The sequence below is a fragment of the Pogona vitticeps genome, chromosome ZW-PAR (assembly GCF_051106095.1).
Source record: "Pogona vitticeps strain Pit_001003342236 chromosome ZW-PAR, PviZW2.1, whole genome shotgun sequence".
Lineage (NCBI taxonomy): Eukaryota > Metazoa > Chordata > Lepidosauria > Squamata > Agamidae > Pogona > Pogona vitticeps.
In genome coordinates this window covers 3,489,053-3,507,646 of record NC_135800.1, presented here as the reverse complement: position 1 = coordinate 3,507,646, position 18,594 = coordinate 3,489,053, and the positions used below count along the sequence as shown (strand labels likewise).

At 47.8% G+C, this 18,594-nt stretch overlaps 2 protein-coding genes across 2 annotated transcripts; one reads left to right on the top strand and one right to left on the bottom strand.

Annotated features, from left to right (window-relative positions):
- Positions 1-4,457: 4,457 nt before the first annotated feature.
- Positions 4,458-10,685, top strand: HSPA5 (heat shock protein family A (Hsp70) member 5). Its single transcript, XM_020800945.3, has 9 exons — positions 4,458-4,628; positions 6,117-6,271; positions 6,778-7,009; positions 7,411-7,548; positions 7,945-8,057; positions 8,142-8,532; positions 8,944-9,181; positions 9,319-9,486; positions 9,771-10,685. Exons 2-9 carry the CDS (start codon positions 6,156-6,158, stop codon positions 10,328-10,330), a joined length of 1,956 nt encoding a protein of 651 aa, XP_020656604.1. The 5' UTR covers positions 4,458-4,628; positions 6,117-6,155; the 3' UTR covers positions 10,331-10,685.
- A 1,799-nt stretch (positions 10,686-12,484) lies between these two features.
- On the bottom strand, positions 12,485-16,897 carry RABEPK (Rab9 effector protein with kelch motifs). Its single transcript, XM_020800951.3, has 7 exons — positions 16,771-16,897; positions 15,827-15,984; positions 15,025-15,177; positions 14,522-14,683; positions 13,394-13,543; positions 13,052-13,201; positions 12,485-12,797 (listed from the first exon to the last, which is right to left on the bottom strand). The coding sequence occupies exons 1-7, from the start codon at positions 16,842-16,844 to the stop codon at positions 12,529-12,531; spliced, it is 1,116 nt and encodes a 371-aa protein (XP_020656610.3). The 5' UTR covers positions 16,845-16,897; the 3' UTR covers positions 12,485-12,528.
- Positions 16,898-18,594: the final 1,697 nt, after the last annotated feature.

Sequence of the window (18,594 nt, the reverse complement as noted above, 5' to 3'; positions counted from 1 at the left end):
GTCTGTCCAGATATTTACAGATTTTCCTGTGCTTATTTCTAAAGCTCCTTTAGGGCATATAATTCTGCTGTCTAAGCTGACATGGACGGGGGAAGGGGTCCAGATTCAACTTCGAACCCCTTATCCTGTCTACCACTGCATATCCCGTTATTCTTTTCCCATTCACTACTCTAGAGGAACCGTCAGTGTACAAGTTCCATGTTCCCTCTATTGTCTCTTCCTGTAGGTCTTCCCTAAACTTTATCTGTAGACCAGTCAGGGCAATACAATCATGTTCATTACACAGTTCCTTCCTGACAGTTTCTGATAAACCCTCAGTATTAGATCGAGTTTTTCAAGGAGAATAGCCTCGATCTGTAGCAGCCTACTGACCATCATCCACCGCCAAGGATAGTCCTATGCTGGTGTGAAGAATGCAGGACAATCGCTTCCTATGTTGCATTTACTCCTGTTCTCAAATTCTTCACCTTAAAACTGGAATATATTTTCTCCTAACGATTTCCGGGTTTAGGCTCGATGTAGTTGTTTGTTATAGGAATTAAACCATAACCCATAGTTTGCAAGGCATCCATGCCAATGATTAGATCCTCTGTGGCTTCTAGATAATTCACTCTCAATAAAATACCACACATTTTAATCTCTTAAAACTGGTAGTGACCCCTGAATGCAAAAGTGACTTCTAAGGAATTCCCACAGAAAGTGTCTATGTAAAACAGGCAAACCATTCCTGGTGTGAAATCAACCCCCCTTGTCTCTCCAGCTCCCACTTTGTGCATCTGGAGAAGCAAGGAGGGGGATCTGAACATTCCCAGCAATTCTGCTTGCTATCTCTTATCTACTAACCTATTTCTTTCTCCTGTCAAATTCTCTTTCTTTGCATTTCTCTATCACTGCCAACATCTTCACACCTCCAAAGCCTCCTTTTCAATTCAGGCTTTTTAAACACGTACTTCTGCCAATCAATCCACATACTGCATCTGTCATTTTCCTGCATGTTTTTCTGTGGGATTCCATAGTCAACAATTCCCCTAGTGTCTTTTGTGTGTGTGTGATTTTCCCCATTTTTTTTTTCCTACTCTGTGCCTACTCTTAACCCTTTATACCCCAGTAAGTTTAACAAGCCAAAAGAGCTTTTTCTCATTCCCTGTTCTCCATTCGCTCCTATTTCTCTTAGGACTCTTCCTGAGGATTCCATTTCATATACACTTTTGGATAACATTCTCTGTGTTTTTCATGAACTTTGAGAAAGTTACGTTCCTTCTTCTCTTTTTAATCCTTTTTCCTTTCAGCTAACTGTAGTGCTCAGCTTAGAGCAAACAGTTCTGCTGTCCGAGCTGGCATGCACTATTAAGGACTCCTTTCCTGAATCTCCTTCCTCCTCTAGCTGCATCGCTTGTTGATACACACTTATTTTTATCTGATCTTGCAACAACTTTCCTTGCCTTCTTTACAACATACTCTCTCTCTCTTTCTTTGCCTAGCTTCACCTAAGCATTTCCTGAGCCACCTTAAAAGTGAACACAGTCAGGGCCCCTTGCCCCTCCTTTCTCTCCCCCCCCCCGCTTCTTCATTCCCTTCTCTTCTGAGCGGGTAGGGCAGAGAAAAACTCCTCCAGTTTCTTTTCTGTAACTTGGACTTTATATCCGGGTAACACCCTGACACAAATTCCAATCTCAGAATATTTTCATTTCCTGAATCTTCTGGGTCCAGCCCAGTGTTCCTTCGCATATTGCGTTTTAGCCTTTCCAGATATTCAACTGATATTCTTTTCCTTAGGGTTGACCAAAAAGCCAATTTCATGCTAACAGTCTTAGGAACTGTTGCCTCCAACCCTTTCAACAAGAACTCTTTCATTTCTGCACTTCGCCCTCTGATATTTTCATCCTGAAAATCCCAATCTCCAGGGGTTACTCCTGGAAGGGATTCCCCGGCCGCCTGTTCTGTTCGAGCGGCAATTGCCAGAGTCTCCTAGGTGACTCCGGCCAGCTGCTTACAAATGTGCAGCAGCTCTGTGGGCTTGTAAATCATAGTCCCTAAAGCATCTCTGAGACTTCTCTGAGTGGATACTGGGCACTAACTCCCTGCTCTTTCATCTGCCGTGCCTGAGAACGGGTCACTGGTCCCTCGGACAGCGTCCCGTCTTTATTTTCGCCATCCCCCTTCTTTTCTTTTACTGAGGTGGAGCAGTCCAATTTACAAACTCCAATTTTGTCATTTCCTCACCTTGTAACTTAGAACCTATCAAGTCTCTACTTACTGCCAGTTTTATTTCTTCTCCAAATTTGATTAGGTACCATATCCAAAAATCTACATAAGGGACACGGGGCGGATGGGCCAAATTTTGGCCCTTTAGAACGAATATCAAATTGTGTCTAAACTCCAGAGCACATGGACCATTCCCTTCTCTGTCTGAAACTCCTGTACCTTTTTACAGACTCCCAATGCAGCAACAGTTTGCCCACCGCACTGTTGCCAGGAATTCCTAACTCATTACCACCCCCCACAAGGGCCTGGAGTCGGGGCGTCCCCCTCGGAATTCCTACCTTGGTCCCCTCTGGACCTTCTGGACCCCCGCGGGCCCTTTTTGGAAGTCTGTATTCCCATCCCACGGGAGACAAAGACATAAGGATAGGGAGGTTGCGTAGAGAGTAAGGGGTCTCTCTGACGCAGACACAAGGAGGGTACAGACAACAGTCGCACACCTTGGCCCAGGGTCCCGGACTACTTCAACGGCCACCTCTGGGAACCGCAAGGTCACTCACTCTTCATTCACACAACAACAACCAACCCTTTCAGAGTTTCCCACTACGACTTACCAGGTCCGTTGATCTGCTGGCTCGTTGATTCGTTGGCCGGCCGGCTTAAAAAAAAAACTCTCGCGTTCGTGCCTCTTTCCGAGTTCTTGATGCCAAGCAGCCAAAGCGTCGGCAAGGAAGCGGCTGCCTTAAAAGAAGGCAGAGGCGCCTTCCGATTCACTTCACCGCCGCCTGTTCTGCCTGACCTCAACTGGATCAAAATCCAGCCCCAATCGGGGCGTTTAGAGCATCCCGGACGAGCCCCCAAATTGTTATGCCAAACAATTTACCTTAAACAAAAGACTGAGACACGAAGGCTTTTCTATTGAAGTTCATTTTATTTACATGAGAACAAAACAAACAACACCACTGCAGTTGGTGGGAAGAAAAACCAATTTCACCTTAATTGTGGGTGATTAGGATTTCTTCAAAGAACAAAGGAATTGGTACAGTCTTATAGCTGTCCCCTCAGGGCGAGAGGGGTGGGCCTTTGAGGTCATTAAGTTAGTTAGCAACAATTCATTGGATTAGTGAAAACACATTTTAGACATGCGCAGAACAATCACTTTCCCTAAATCGGGCCCCTTGTCTCAACATTCCATGCTTATCTAGCTTTTAGCCTTGAGTTATGAAGAAAGAAAGCAAGGAGAAGGGGGGGGGGTCGAGGAGCCTGTTTTTACAAGGCTGGCTAATCTCTTCTGAATACACACACAAACAGCTTGGTTTTCTTTTTCAAGTAAGAACAATCTTTTATGAGGCAATTGCCTTAATTGAATAAGTCAAACTTTTACTTCTATCAGTAGTTACCTAACATGGAGAGATGCCTGAGAAACTGGGGTATCCCGCCAAGAAAATTGTATCTATAATTGAGAAAAATAATTTAAAACCACATGGGATGTTCACCTGTTCATCCATCTCACTCTGTGTTGCTCCCAGAAAAATCATAGTGTACCAAAGCCATGTTTAAAAAGAAAATTGGAAGAATAGAAAAAAGGGAGAATAACCTTTAAAATAAAATTAAAATGGTTTCTTTTCACTAGATATTTCACTGTTTTATAGTAATAATTAAACACTGAATTAACATTAAAAAACTTACTTAAAATGGGGTGTGCGTGTGGATTAAAGCCCACTTCCTCTGCTAATATAGTGCAGGTTCTTCATCCTGCTACCCAGGCTTAAAGTACACGTGTATTAAAATTCACACGTGACACTTTATTGTACATTTATATGGAAAAGGTGTGATGGGGGAAGCCCCGAACTTAGTCTCTCTGGGGGGCATTCTGAGGTCTGTACAACCAGAATATTAATATATTACTTTTAATTCATAATCTTAATGAATTATCCGTTCTCGCCCCCTAAGCCTGCCTGCTAGGCCCGGTTACCATGGTAACTTCCAGAAAGACCCAGCCCCGCCTAGTATGTCCCTTTCTCGACGTGACATCATAAGACAACCAATAGCCTCCTTCCGCCTGGCCCGCGCCGTGGCCTCTGATTGGTCCGCGACAACGGTAGGACGGGCCAATGAGACCCCGGGTGGGGAAAAGCCAAAGGGAAGAGCCAGAAGGGACGCGTCCGAGAGGCGACGGCGCGGTACGTAACGGAAGCGTGACGTCACTCCCGGAGCGGGCCAATCGACGCCGGCCAGCTGGGTGAGTCGGGGCCAATCGCGAGGCTCCAGCGAAAGGGAACGGGCCAATAGCCGGGCTCCACGCAAGGCTGCGGGAGGGTATATAAAGGCGGCAGGCCGCCCGGGCCCGGCACTCGATTGAATAGCGCGAGAGGAGCGTAAGGTCTGTTGAGAGAAGCGACGGTTAGGCGGACGCCTGGATCCAGGTAAGGCCGCGTCTGGGCCTAGTTCCCGGGGGTGGGGAAGGAAGGAAGGAAGGGAAGAAGGCCCCGAAGGAGGGCCGCTCCGTGGCAGGAGGCGGCCGTAAGAGGCTCCCCACGTGCAGCGCCGGGCACTTGTTCCTGTCCTGGGTATTGCCCTAGGGAGGGTGTTGGAGCCTCCCCATCATCATCATCATCTCCTCTATTTTAGGGGTGGGGGCAAGGATCGTAGGGGGAAAAAAGAGGATGATGGAGGAGGAAACCCCCCCCGTTGGGAAACTTTCTATTGATTTTGCAACAGAAAATACCTTTTTGTGTTGTTTTTCCCCCCTCCACACAACCGTTGTGTGTCTATTCGTGTTTCCCTTGGCACAAAACCCCTGGATATGGAGCCAAGATGGGGACTAGTTCGTTTTTTTCCCCCTGCGGGCGTCCTTTTTGACGTGGCTTTAACGTCCCCCCCTAAAGTGTCTCTCATCATGATGTTTGTGCCCTCTTTTAATATTTCAGTGCTCATTGTTTTAGTGTTAAAATTGCGTCTTAAGGATGTTAGCTGGTCATTTAAACCTTGTCTTTTAATGATGTCAATCGCCATTTTAGGTATTTATTGTTTTCCAGCTTTAAATGCTGTGTTTCAAGGATGTAACCCCCGCCCTTGGGTCCTTTATAAGGAGAAGACATTTTAAATGAATAAATGTTGGAGATTCTCCCTTCTCCTGTTATCTATGTGTTGTTATTTCGTTGGATACAAAGAGGATCTGCGTGTTTTTAAAGATGAGGGAAATAGAGGGGGGGAGGTTACAGTTGTGCAGATTTGATACTCGGATTTGATCTAAATAAAAATTTTAAATTTAAACCCATTTGGTTTATTTAAAAGAATCATTTTTAATCCACCCTGCTTTAGGGCCCCTCCTCTGAAAAAAAGAAATCATCCTACTAAAGGTTTCCACTTGTCCTCATCATAGCATAGCATCCGCTTTAAAGATGCTGATTGCTAAACACAGGGCAAATGGGGACTTAAGTATGGATAGAAGGAGGGAGAAGCAAATTTAAAAGGGGGTAAAAGGGTTGCGGTTGTTCGGGGAAGATTTGGGATTTTACCTCTCTGGCAGGGGAGAGGACATGGCTTTTTCCTGGCCTTTCATTTGAAGTGACATCCTTCTAAGCAGTATTTGGTTTGCCCTTTTTTGTTTGAATGTGGTTTGAGGTGTTTTCTCTCGGAGGCAAGAACTGGATCTACGAAGTTATGCTGAATGTATTCCTCAGCAGCGTGACTTGCTTAAGGTTGAAAGCTGTGGCCTTCCAGAGGTTTATGGATTGCAAGGTTCAGTAGCGTCCTTGTGCAGCAGAGAGGATGGGAACTATAGTCTAACATAAGATGCTCTGTCTGTAATGAGTAATGAACTAGAAATGTTGCTTCTACAAAACTGAAGCACAGATTCTAGCATTAGGACCCTAATATTAATACCTGCCATTTTGCTTTCCTTCCCATAGTGTTTTCTCCCTTGTTGGAAGACGAAGCACGACGACAGCATGAAACTTGTTCTTGTGTGTTTGCTGCTTGTCGGCAGCGTGTTTGCTGATGAGGAGGAGAAAAGGGAAGATGTGGGAACCGTGGTCGGCATTGATTTAGGCACCACATATTCTTGGTATGTTAAAAAAGATTTTCTCATGTTAATTAAACCAGACTTTCAAAAGTCTGATGTCATGGATTAAAATTAGATTAAATCTAATTCAGCATCATTACTCACGGTGCTGGTCCAGTGGATCAAATGCTATGTTTTAGTGTACAGTAGGACCACGTGGGGGTCAGTGCCACATACCCCATGGCATGGTTTCTGGCTCCCTCCTGTGGCCAGTTCTACTATAAATGTACCATGGTCATACATATAAATGTCTTTCTGGGGTTTTTTATTTAATATTTTAAGCTAGCAGATAAGTGAATGAGTGGACACTGCAATTCCCATGGATGGGGGAATGTCTTACTGTATTACAATTACAGATTCAGTAACTCCTGTGTAGATTGCTGCAGTGCAGAATTGGAGATAAAAACATGAGCACCGGCCAGAAATGACACCAAATGCCTTTGACCCTTGAAACACTTGGTTAGTTTGCTTCCACATACACTGATGCCACGTGTGTCCTGTTTCCACAGTGTGGGTGTCTTCAAGAATGGGCGCGTGGAGATCATCGCCAACGACCAGGGCAACCGAATCACGCCCTCCTATGTGGCCTTCACGCCCGAAGGAGAACGCCTCATCGGGGATGCTGCGAAGAACCAGCTGACCTCCAACCCTGAGAACACGGTGTTTGATGCCAAGCGTCTGATTGGTAGAACATGGAACGACCCTTCTGTACAGCAGGACATCAAATACCTGCCTTTCAAGGTGGGCCTTTTTAAATCATCTCCTTTAGAGGTTTAGCAAAAAGTATCACAATCCTTTCCCTTGGGAGCTTGCAAGCTCCTAAGTGGAACAAGATTAGTCAAGGGAGTTAATGGCTTAAAGGGATTTGAACCCAGTCCAAACACTTGCATTCAAAGGGCCAGTTCTTCAGTTCCCTTTAACCAGGATGAAAAGAGCCACTCTTGTTACATCACTTGTTGAGCATCTTTGTACAGGAAGGGGATAGAAAACCCTTGGTTCTTCAGATGTTTTGAATTACAGTTTCTGTAATTCCTTAGGGAAGACGATCCTCAATCCTGCTGGCTGAGGTTTTCTAGAATTGTTGTGCATGAATGTTATTTCAAGTATATTAAGTGTGTGGGTATGATTATTTTTCTTGCCAGGTCCTTGAGAGGAAGGCCAAGCCCCATATTCAGGTGGATATCGGAGGAGGTCAAACAAAGACATTTGCCCCAGAAGAAATCTCAGCCATGGTCCTGACTAAGATGAAGGAGACTGCAGAGGCTTACTTGGGAAAGAAGGTAAGATATAAAAGCTTTGATGGAAGATTTCTGCATCAGCTAGATGGTGCAAATGCACCTGAAGCTGTCTTCCGTGGTTAGGCCGATCTCTGTACAGCAGTCTGCTTACTAGCTGTTACTGAATAGGCTTTTTAATCAAGTTCCTTCTAAACTGGATGGAACTCACAGTCTTCTACATACATAACACGGGATCTGTTGCTTGAGTTAACGGTTATTTCCAAAAAGTGCTTATTTGCACATGAAGTATGCAGACATTGATTTCTCCAATTTGCAAAGAGCAGTTGCTTTTCCAAGCAGGCATGGAATTCTTTTAAAAGTCAAAACCAAACCAATTTGTTCAGGCAGTATTAAGTCTAGGCAACAGCAAGTCAATTTAGTTTTGTCTTGCTTCTCCAGGTTACTCACGCCGTGGTCACCGTCCCAGCTTATTTCAACGACGCCCAGCGTCAGGCCACAAAAGATGCCGGCACTATTGCAGGACTGAATGTCATGAGAATCATCAATGAACCGTAAGTAGGCTCACGGAAAAGTCTTGGCGTAGAGTGGCGCTTAGGCGGGGATGAGTAGACTGAAGCTTGTCTTCCTCTCCACAGCACGGCTGCAGCCATTGCTTACGGCCTGGACAAAAGAGAGGGTGAGAAGAACATCCTGGTTTTTGACCTGGGAGGTGGAACCTTTGACGTCTCCCTTCTCACCATTGACAACGGTGTCTTTGAAGTGGTGGCCACCAACGGCGACACTCACCTGGGTGGGGAAGACTTTGACCAGCGGGTCATGGAGCACTTCATTAAACTGTACAAGAAGAAGACGGGGAAAGATGTGAGGAAGGATAACCGAGCCGTGCAGAAACTCCGCCGTGAGGTCGAGAAAGCCAAGAGGGCCCTCTCTTCTCAACACCAGGCTAGGATTGAAATTGAATCTTTCTTTGAAGGGGAAGACTTCTCTGAGACCTTGACGAGGGCCAAGTTTGAAGAATTGAACATGGTAGGTTTCCCTTCCAGAAAAAGAGCGGTCCCCCTGATGAGCTAATACATGCTGTATTTAAGAGAGAAAGATGCAGTCAAGGGCTACCCAAATGTATTTGATGTGGTATATATGAAGGTCAAAATATACCTCCCAAGCATAGGAAGGGACTTGGAATCAAAGATTATTGACAAAGGCAAGAGTTTTGCTCATCTTTGTGTCGTTTCCCCCCCCAGGGTTTTTCATTGGTGTTAATAAACATAGTCACTTGGTAATGGAGGGTAGGAATATATCTCACACAGCGTTTTTGTGTGTGTGGCTTTAATAACATCTGTGAGACTGCTGCATGATGTTTGCTTTTTGTCAAGAGTGTGTGGAATTGGGCTGGAAATTAAAAATGGGACTCTACTCTTTCCTCTCCCTCCCCCCCAGGATCTTTTCCGTTCCACCATGAAGCCTGTCCAGAAGGTTCTGGAGGATGCTGACCTCAAGAAATCAGACATTGACGAAATTGTCCTTGTCGGTGGCTCCACTCGCATCCCAAAGATACAGCAGCTGGTGAAAGAATTTTTCAACGGCAAGGAGCCCTCTCGGGGCATCAATCCTGATGAGGCTGTGGCTTACGGTGCTGCTGTACAGGCTGGTGTGCTCTCGGGGGATCAAGACACTGGTAAGCAGTGTGGCTGGTGCGCTGTGTGCATACAAGGGCAAGCCAGCCCCTAGGGGTGGTAGGACATCTGACAGCTTACTGTAATTAGCATGATCTTATTGGTAATTGACATCCTGACCCCTCCTGTTCTTTCTCAGGCGACCTGGTGCTTCTTGATGTGTGCCCTCTAACCTTGGGCATTGAAACCGTCGGTGGTGTCATGACCAAACTTATCCCAAGGAACACGGTGGTCCCCACCAAGAAATCACAGATCTTCTCCACGGCTTCTGATAACCAGCCCACTGTGACTATCAAGGTCTATGAAGGTAAGGGATTTATTCCTCAACTCTGAATAGTTGGAGGTGTCGTTTCTATAATGCTTCAGCCGCTTGCGTGGTGTGCGACAATTGGAGTGGGAACCATGGGCTGATGATGGCCAAGGCCAGGAGAGCAAACTCTGATCATGAGCAGAGTCTTCACTGCAGTTTAGCCATGAAGTTCTGTATAAATGTCTTAAGGCTCTTGAAGGAAGCCGCTGGCCTGGGTTACCGAGGCATAATGTAATAGTCGACACTTGTGTTGACGCCTGTTTTGTGTTGGGTCTCCGCAGGAGAGCGTCCCCTCACAAAGGATAACCATCTGCTGGGAACCTTTGACTTGACTGGAATCCCTCCTGCCCCGCGGGGCGTGCCTCAGATCGAAGTCACCTTCGAGATCGACGTCAACGGGATCCTTCGAGTCACGGCCGAGGACAAAGGGACCGGCAACAAGAACAAGATCACCATCACCAATGACCAGAACCGCCTGACGCCCGAAGAGATCGAGCGGATGGTCAACGACGCCGAGAAGTTTGCCGAGGAGGACAAGAAGCTGAAGGAGCGGATCGATGCCCGCAACGAGCTGGAGAGCTACGCCTACTCGCTCAAAAACCAGATTGGGGATAAGGAGAAGCTGGGGGGCAAGCTGTCTTCAGAGGACAAAGAAACCATGGAGAAGGCCGTGGAGGAAAAGATTGAGTGGCTTGAGAGCCACCAGGATGCCGACATTGAAGACTTTAAAGCCCAAAAGAAAGAACTGGAGGAGGTGGTCCAGCCCATTGTGAGCAAGCTCTACGGCAGCGCCGGCCCTCCCCCCAGCGAGGAAGAGGCGGGCGAGAAAGACGAGTTATAGGCCCTGGGGGTTCCCCAAAAACCTCGACACTGTAAATACTGGACTTGGAACTTTTTTTTGTTTAAACTATTTGAACTCTATAAAGATCTGGAATGTGATCAGAATCTTCACTTGAGTGGAGTTGGAAATGCTAGCCCAAAGTGGCTGTTTACTGCTTTTCATTAGCAGCTGATAAATGTCCGAAGCGGGGGGGGGGGAAGAAGGGAGGGAGGGGTGTGATAATAATATGCCAGGAGGGGGGCATAGAAGCGTTCACCTTGCCACCGTTCTATTTAACAAAGTTGGTCGTGTTCATTCTGTGGAGAACTTTTCTATCCTCCTAAGTGACGACAATAAATTTGTTACTCACACTGGATTTGGGTGTGGTTTGTGTATCCATAGTAGAAGTTCAGGAAGGCTGTGCCTTGCAGAGGGGGTGTTCAGTCTGTAGTGTTCCCGATGCTGGAGATTTCACATGAAGTAGGTCTGTCACCATGACCAAGGGAAACAATGCCCCAAATCTCTGAAGTAGGTATGTGCCAGGCTGTCATTTAATGGTGCTGATAAGATACAGCACATCAGTCAAGAGTGATCAAGTTGGAAGGGGCCTATAAGGCCATCAAGTCCAATCCCCTGCTCGAGGCAGGAATCCAAATCAAAGGGGATCTGCCCGGTGGTTGTCTACATTTTTTCTTGAATGCCTCCAGGGTTGGAGCGCTCGCCGCCTCCTGAGGTCATGGGATCCATTGTTCTACTATTTCAGAATTAAGATGCTTCTGGCTTCCTGTAACATGGCAGAACTTTTGATAGCCCCCCCCCCTAGGGTAAAAAGTTGATTTGCCAGAATTTAACCAGCTACAATCAGCAATGACCCTAGCAAGTTGGTTTACTTAATTGGGTGGTTTACTTAATTGGACAGACTAGCCAGATACAATAATAAAATTCTTCAAACTGCACAGTTGGAACAGCCCTTACAAATCATCGAGCCTGGCTCCTGTCAAGGAGGCCTAGTGAGGGTTCAAACTTCCAACTTCTGGCTGGGGAATCTAAACCACTGAGTTCTCCAGCAGATCATTCAATTGCGTCTCTAGAGGTCTTTCTAAATGTGCTTAGCCTGTAGCTCTTTAAAATTTTGGACTTGGCATAGCACAAATTGCAGCCAGCCGAGGCAGACGTTTTGGGATCGGACCTCTGAACCTTTCCCTCGTTCAGCGTGTTTTTTTTTGCTGGCTTTACGAATTTTGGGAGTTCCCATTGACAGCTAGCGGGTACTTGCTTGCAGGAAAGAAGTGCAACTTTTTAGAAGGCTGTTACCAATAATTCCCAAGGAGAAATGTATATGTGTGATGGACGATCCGCAGCGTATCTTGTAGCCTTCGCAAAATGTAGAGATTTATCTCTAGATAGCTCTGTGGTTTAGGGGCATCTGAATTCGGAACCAGGGGTTGGGGAGTTCAATTCCCCACTGGGCCTCCCGGACAAGGGCTGGACTTGAGGATCTATTTAGGGTCCCTTCAGAGCTCTGTAGTTCCAAGGTGGTGGCGGTTTCCACAGCTGCTAGCTTTCATCTAGTTTCCAACCTGGATATAACCAGGTGCCCTCGGACCCGGGGTTTCGGGGAGCTGCAGTCCAAGAACATCTGGGTTGCCCCAGGTTGGGAACCACGGGTCTAAAAGCTCACTTCCATCCCATGTTACCACAGGAAGCAGAATATTGAGAGGACCTTTCGTGGCCAAATTCCTAGGTGGGATATAGATAAATAAATCCTGGGATTCTTCCAAACCTTGAATTCATTTGCAGCCCTGCAGGCTGGCTTCCTTAGAGACCGGGACGCTTGGAAGCGCAGATCCGGAAATGACCAAAGCCCGCGCCTTGAACCCATAGGCCTGCTGAGATAAGGGGAGTACTTCAGAAGGCCACAAAGAAAGGTAGTCAGTGAACATGAAATAAGGAGCACCCCAGGCTTAAGTGTCATCTCCCCTATAAATTAAAGTTGATGTCACGCTTTTAACTGCTATGGCTTTTACGAAACCGTGGCATTTTAAGAGGTTCCACCAGGTAGATGGTTGCTCTAGCCAAGAGCCAGCAGACCTTGCCCAACGCCCACGGCCTAGGCTTTTTTAGAAGTGCCGTTTCATAAAAACCAAAAGAAAGCAACTGGAATTCTGCAGCAGATTTCAGCTTCTCAGCAGATTGTGCCTTCTTTAGACTCCTTTTATTTACTTCAGAAGAGTTACAGCACTGTCCTGGTAAATCTCCCCTTTCATATTCAACCCGCCAAAGATGAAACATAAGTGGACCACGCGGGCTCTCGGGGAGGCTCCCTCTCCTTGGCGACGGTGGCCGGAGGCTTCCTTCGTCCCCGGGTCACCTTGGGCAGTGGCTTCACCGCCGGAAGGTATCTCCCATGGAAAAATGCACATGGAATGATCCAGACGGCCAGCGGGTAAGAGAGTTTTAAACTCTAGCTTCATCCATTCCCTTTTTTCTGCAGCATTCAGACAAAAATCCTTTTAAGACGACTTACAGAACAAGGAGAAGGAACTCGTCAATTAGGCCATAAGGACAACAAGTTCCTCAATATTTTTCTCACCTTTCGCACAGAGCCAAAAAAGTGTCAGAACCCTAGCAGTTCTGGACTACGACTCCCAGAATCCCCGAGGCAGCCTAGCCGAAAAGGAATTTGGTGAGTTGTAGTCTCAAAACACACCTCCTGTTCTGGTTAGGCTTAGGACAACTCACCGATGTGGTATTTGTACATGGTGTCTAACGCTCCGGTTGGATCCATCCCGCCGAAAATATATAAATGGTCTCGGAAAGCGGCGGCGGAATGGGCAGCCCGCCCTCCCGGGACAGATCCGGTGGCCGAGAGCACCTCCCATTTCATTTCATCTGCAAGAAGACAAATCCACCGTTTGTCTCATCCTTGTGTGGAGCAAGTCTGATGGCTTCAAATATGGACTAGGAATTTGATTTACACACACACACAAAACACCAAATATATATATTCTTGAGCCGAGGGTTGGAAAAGGACGGGTGGGAGTGCCCTAGCAGTGAGCACAGCGAGCAAGCAGCCGTACTTACTTATATCGATGGAAAACAGATCGTCGTAAAACGTGTCGCCAGCCAAGCCCCCGTGAATGAAGATTCTGTTGCCCACGGCCACCGTGATGTGGCCGTGGCGAGGAGCAGGAGGCTGGCCGTCCACCTCTGGCTGAAGCCACGTCCGGGTAACTAGGAGGGGAGAGAATAAATCCATTAAATTCCTTGGGATTTCCAGTGAAAAGTTTAGACAATGGTGGGAAAGACCTCTCCACTTGAAATGCAGGAGAGGGGATCCACTGTTACTCAAAATAAACATTAATTGGCAAACTGGGCTCTGTTTAAGATGAGAGACTATGCTTTCTGCACCGTGTAAAATTCTATCAGTCTCTGTTATATTGTTTCCTTTCCACCCACAACCCAAAAACAATTGAGCTCAATGGCTTTACAAGCCCCTTCCCCTTCTATGAATGTGGCCATCATGTGGGGATGAAATTCCAGTCCTCCACCCCACCCCTTACTAATCTCTCCGGCTGCCCTAGCCTTCACCTCCTCCAGCTCTATCACTTCTAATCTTAAAATAGAAGAATTGACCCAGACTGTGCACGTTATTCAAAATGGGACACAGTCATTGATTTAGCTTTGACCCAAGAGTATTTCTATAGTATACAGTTGTAGCAGATAGCTAAACTTTAACTGCTAAGGCTTCCGCCTATATAATCTTGACATTAATAGCGGTATGTTGAGTAGCACTGATAGGAGCTACAGCCTAACACCTCTGGATGACCGTATATTTCTTGATCATGGTTTCTATGTATTCACACACAGATTTCTGTGCATACACGAAACATCAGTGATGTTCACACATGCAGGGAAACCCGTGAGCGAATTCACAGAAGACCACTCAAAAGAACCACAGTTAGAGAGAAGTCACCAGTTCTTCTTCATTGTGATCTACCTGTGGATCACACACACATACGCAAAACGTCAACCAGCAACGTTTCACAGATGCGCAGAAACCCACGTAAATGTGGATTCACACAACGACCCCTCAAAGAATGACAGCAACAAGGAAGTAAATCACCTGTTCTTCCCTGCCCCATTTTTGGATCCGGGCAGATGAAGCGTTCACCTTTCAGGAACACCCAAACAAAACGCCGCATCATTTACCGGAATCAAAGATATGCAGTTGCTGATCCTGGACAGGGTCCACTCCTTTCTCGCCCCCGCCAAACACATACAAGCGGTCCCCGATGGCGGCCGTAGAGGTATGATACGTCCGAGGGGAGGGGGGCGTCCCGGTCACTTTCGGCGTCTTCCAAGCCCCAGTTGCTAAGAAGAAAGGACAATGATAAATGAATATTCGCAACCAGGAAGACTAGAAAAATGGGGCCTGTGTATATTTTGTTGATTGCTTAACATTTGTTCCCAGTATATCTCCATGACGAATTTATATGTGTGACGTCTGAATGTCGCCATGAGGATAACTAGGGAGTGTCCGACGCAGACTCTGGAGATCTGGGTTTGAATCCCTGCTTAGCTATGGAAGCTCACTAGAGGGGGTGGCCATGGTAAACTACTTCTTGAGCATCTCCGCATCCCCCCCCCCGCAACCCTATATAATGTGCCACTATTTGATGAGCAAGAGAACGGTAATGCACGCAAATGCTTACAGAGTTCCACAACCTGCAGACAATTCCTGTTCCCGTCTTCGCTGGCCCCTCCATACACCCAGAGGCTTGTGGGCTGGCTCGCGGGAACGAAGGCCGCGTGTTCGTATCGGGGCAGGAGGCCGGCCCATCCCGTTGGAATCCAGCGGTGTGACTCTGTCGGGGATTAAAAAGGGGACGGACTGAAGCCTTCGGTCTTTTGCTACCAGAGGGCAGAGTACTGAGCTATTTGCAACACACGGAATCAGAGATCTGGAGAGCCGCAAGGGGCCTCGTGGGTCGTCCAGACCAATTTCTTCCTGAAGCAGCACATTTAGAGCTAAAGCATTTGGACCAGTGATGCCCCCCCCCCGGATTTAAAAAACTCCAGTGGAGGTGAGTCCATCACAGGCCTGGTTCCACTTGTCAAACTGGTTGCAATTTCAAGACGTACTTCCTAATCTTTAGGCATCATGTCCTCTCTTATAATACAGAAGGACTGTACTAAGCTCCCTCCATTGTTCCCCACAGAGCCCTTTGACCCTCCTGGTGGTGCAGCTCTGGACATGTTCCAGCTTGTCCGTATCCTCCTTAAACTGGGGTGCCCAGTTTACTGGCCATACTGGACACAGTGTTCAAGGAAATATCTGACCAAAGCAGAATAGAGTGGTAGTAACTTTCCTAGAAGCAGCCTAGTTAATTCAAGCCATGTGGACTAGGAACTTGATTATTTAAAAAAAAAAAAAAAAAAACGGAAGCAGAGTTTCTTACACAATGTGATCATCTCAGTATGAACTATGCACTTCAGCACATCCTCATCTCTTACCAAGATCAAGAAAGTACGAATCAGAGAAGCTGCCGTCCGGGTTCGCGCCGGCAACGATGGCGACTTTTCCCTTCGCGCTTCCCGATTCCAGAGGCAAATAGAGAGCATCTTGGCCCACACGGGCGCTGGGACCCTCCCCGGATGGAACCAAAGAGTACCTGAAACACAGGGGGATTGGGGGGGGGCATCCGTGAACGACTGCCCTTCTGTGCGGCTCAGGGGCAAAGTTACAGACCAGAAAGTCTGCCATGATCTCACGATTTGATCCAGGGAGAGGCCCCTGCCTCTGCATTACGATAAGACCTCAGCCCCACAAGAGTTGTTATTGCTAAGCAGGACTATTGGGGGCACCCCATTTACTGTTCTGACCACCGCTTCCAGAATCCTATATACTGTGCTGGAGGCTTCTGGGAGCTCCGCTGGGGGTCCCCTCCAGATGTTCTTCGATGGCAACGCCCAGAAATCCTGGCCAGCCCAGAGGGTGGTTGGAGGCTTCTGGGAATTGCAGTCCAAGAACATCTGGGGAGGACCAGAAGCTGCCGTTGCTTTAACTGCCTGAAGGAATCAGGACCGGTCTCTGCCCCGGGGAGGTTGCAATCGATCCAAGCAGGGGAAGGAGAAGGGAGCAAAAGAGAGGAAGCACAGAAACCCATGGGGTGGGTTGCCTGCAAGAGCGGGCTGCGGGCCACGTGTCCCTCCCCAAGGGCCTCCCCACCTTCCCCACGTGACGCTCCTCCTCGCAAGCTCCGGTCCCCAGTTGCATTCACACGTGCCACGAAGCCGCTTCCATCTTTGATGCGGAGATTTTTGGGGGGGGGGGAGGGGAACGCTGCAAAACATCCGTGTCCGCCCCACTCGCTTCCAACGCCTGGCAAACCCGCTCCCGCCCCTCCTCCCCGCGACCTGACCCCTTCCCCGCCCTGCATTCACACGTGCAAACGCACCAGCTGCCTCCCTCCGGGCTGTCTCCGGGCTTCAGCTCCCGCAGCGGCGCCCGCGATCCCGGCTCCGACCCCATGGAAGCCGAGCGAGGAGGAGGAGGAGGAGGAGGAGGAGAGAGCCCCGAGGGGGGCGGAGCTTGAAACCAGCGCCCCGCCCCTCCCGGGCCCGTCGCTAGGAGACCTGAGGCCCCGCCCCCAGGCGCGTCCAACCGCAGGGAGCCCCTTTCTCCCACGCTGCCTGCGAGGTTTCTTTTACTTTCTGACAGCAGCCAGCTTTCCATCGGGGTGTTTCCCTTCCTTCACTCTCTTGACAGCCCCCCAAAATGTTCATTTTAATTTTTAACAGGTTGGGTATATATTGCTAGCGGTGCCTCTGAGCATGGGCAGATTTCTCTTCCATCCTAGCCATCGTGTGGGACTGAGAGGCTGGGTCGGAGGACCTCTCTGGACCCCAGTGCCCGTCGGTCGGCAGACAAATCATATTTTAGAAGTGTGGAGCTGGAAGGGTCGTCGAGTCCATCCCCCCTGTCCGGGAGGCCCAGCGGGGGATTCGAACTCCCAACCTCCAGCTCTGTAGCCAGAGATCTGAACCCCGGAGATATCCCGCAGTTAATAATGATCTTACAACAGGAGAGTTGGAAGGGGCCCTATAGATCTTCGAATCCAGCCCCTGTACAGAAGGCCTTATCGGGGAATCGAACTCTGAACCTCTGGCTCTGCAGCCGGAGACTTAAACCCCTGACCAGTCCAGCCGTTCTGTTTGATGAGATGAAGCCCCAGGAAGGGCGGCTCACCTTTTTAATAGATCACAGGGATCCCACCTTGAAATACATATCCGCAGGAGATTGGTTCAAAGCCCGTCCCCCCCCGGATGGATATTGAAAAACATGGATTATAGTGAATGCTAGACAGACGGACTCTAGGAAAGCTGATAAACACTTTGTGAGACCTAAGAGCCATTATTCCTGTTTAAACCTCTGACGGTGAACTGGAACTTTGTAATGCGGCTAGCATGTAACAGAGAACAGGGACTGCAAGTCATAAATTACCATCAATTTATCTTCAACGTTTATGCAAATCAATGTCCACAGGCATTATTAGGATTCTGGATGAAGTAACGAATAACTTTAATAAATCAGCCCACCGTGTACTATAACTCTCATTTTCATAGATAAAGGTTCCCCTTGACATTTAGTCCAGTCGTGTCTGACTCTAGGGTGCGGTGCTCATCCCCGTCTCCAATCCGTAGAGCCAGCGTTTGTCCGTAGACAGTTTCCGTGGTCACGTGGCCGGTGTGACTAGACAGGGAACACCGTGACCTTCCCACCGGGGTGGTCCCTATTTATCTACTCACATTTTTACATGCTTTCGAACTGCTAGGCTGTCAGGAGCTGGAACAAGCGACGGGAGCTCATTCCGTTACACGGATTCGATCTTATGACGGCTGGTCTTCCGACCTTGCAGCTCAGAGGCTTCTGCGGTTTAACCCACAGCGCCACCCACGTCCGTCTCATTTTCATAACTAAGCTATATATTGCCTCTAGTAATGAAATACATAATACCAAGGCTTTGTACTTAACAATAATTGGTCAGAAAAGGACATTTAGATCATCACGGCATCATTTGAATGGTTAGGCTGTTTCTTACCTAGGCTGTTTTTCACAGTACACCAGTGCGGCAATATTAATTAGTCAAACAGAAATTTCCAGAGCAGCTATTTCCGTCAGTCTGTTGAAATGAAGCGAGCAGTCCTCCCGCACCTTAAGGGCAAACAGATTTTATGATGAGAAGCCACAAGAAGTTTTAGTAATATTCTCAACCATCTAT

Excerpts from the sequence above, each read along its gene's own strand:
- HSPA5 (XM_020800945.3), top strand. The coding sequence starts at position 6,156 with ATGAAACTTGTTCTTGTGTGTTTGCTGCTTGTCGGCAGCGTGTTTGCT. Across the intron at positions 7,549-7,944 it reads AGGCTTACTTGGGAAAGAAG|GTTACTCACGCCGTGGTCAC; the intron begins GTAAGATATAAA and ends TTGCTTCTCCAG. Across the intron at positions 9,182-9,318 it reads CTCGGGGGATCAAGACACTG|GCGACCTGGTGCTTCTTGAT; the intron begins GTAAGCAGTGTG and ends GTTCTTTCTCAG.
- RABEPK (XM_020800951.3), bottom strand. The coding sequence starts at position 16,844 with ATGGGGTCGGAGCCGGGATCGCGGGCGCCGCTGCGGGAGCTGAAGCCC. Across the intron at positions 15,985-16,770 it reads AGCCCGGAGGGAGGCAGCTG|GTACTCTTTGGTTCCATCCG; the intron begins GTGCGTTTGCAC and ends CCTGTGTTTCAG. Across the intron at positions 15,178-15,826 it reads TTCGTACTTTCTTGATCTTG|AGTCACACCGCTGGATTCCA; the intron begins GTAAGAGATGAG and ends AATCCCCGACAG.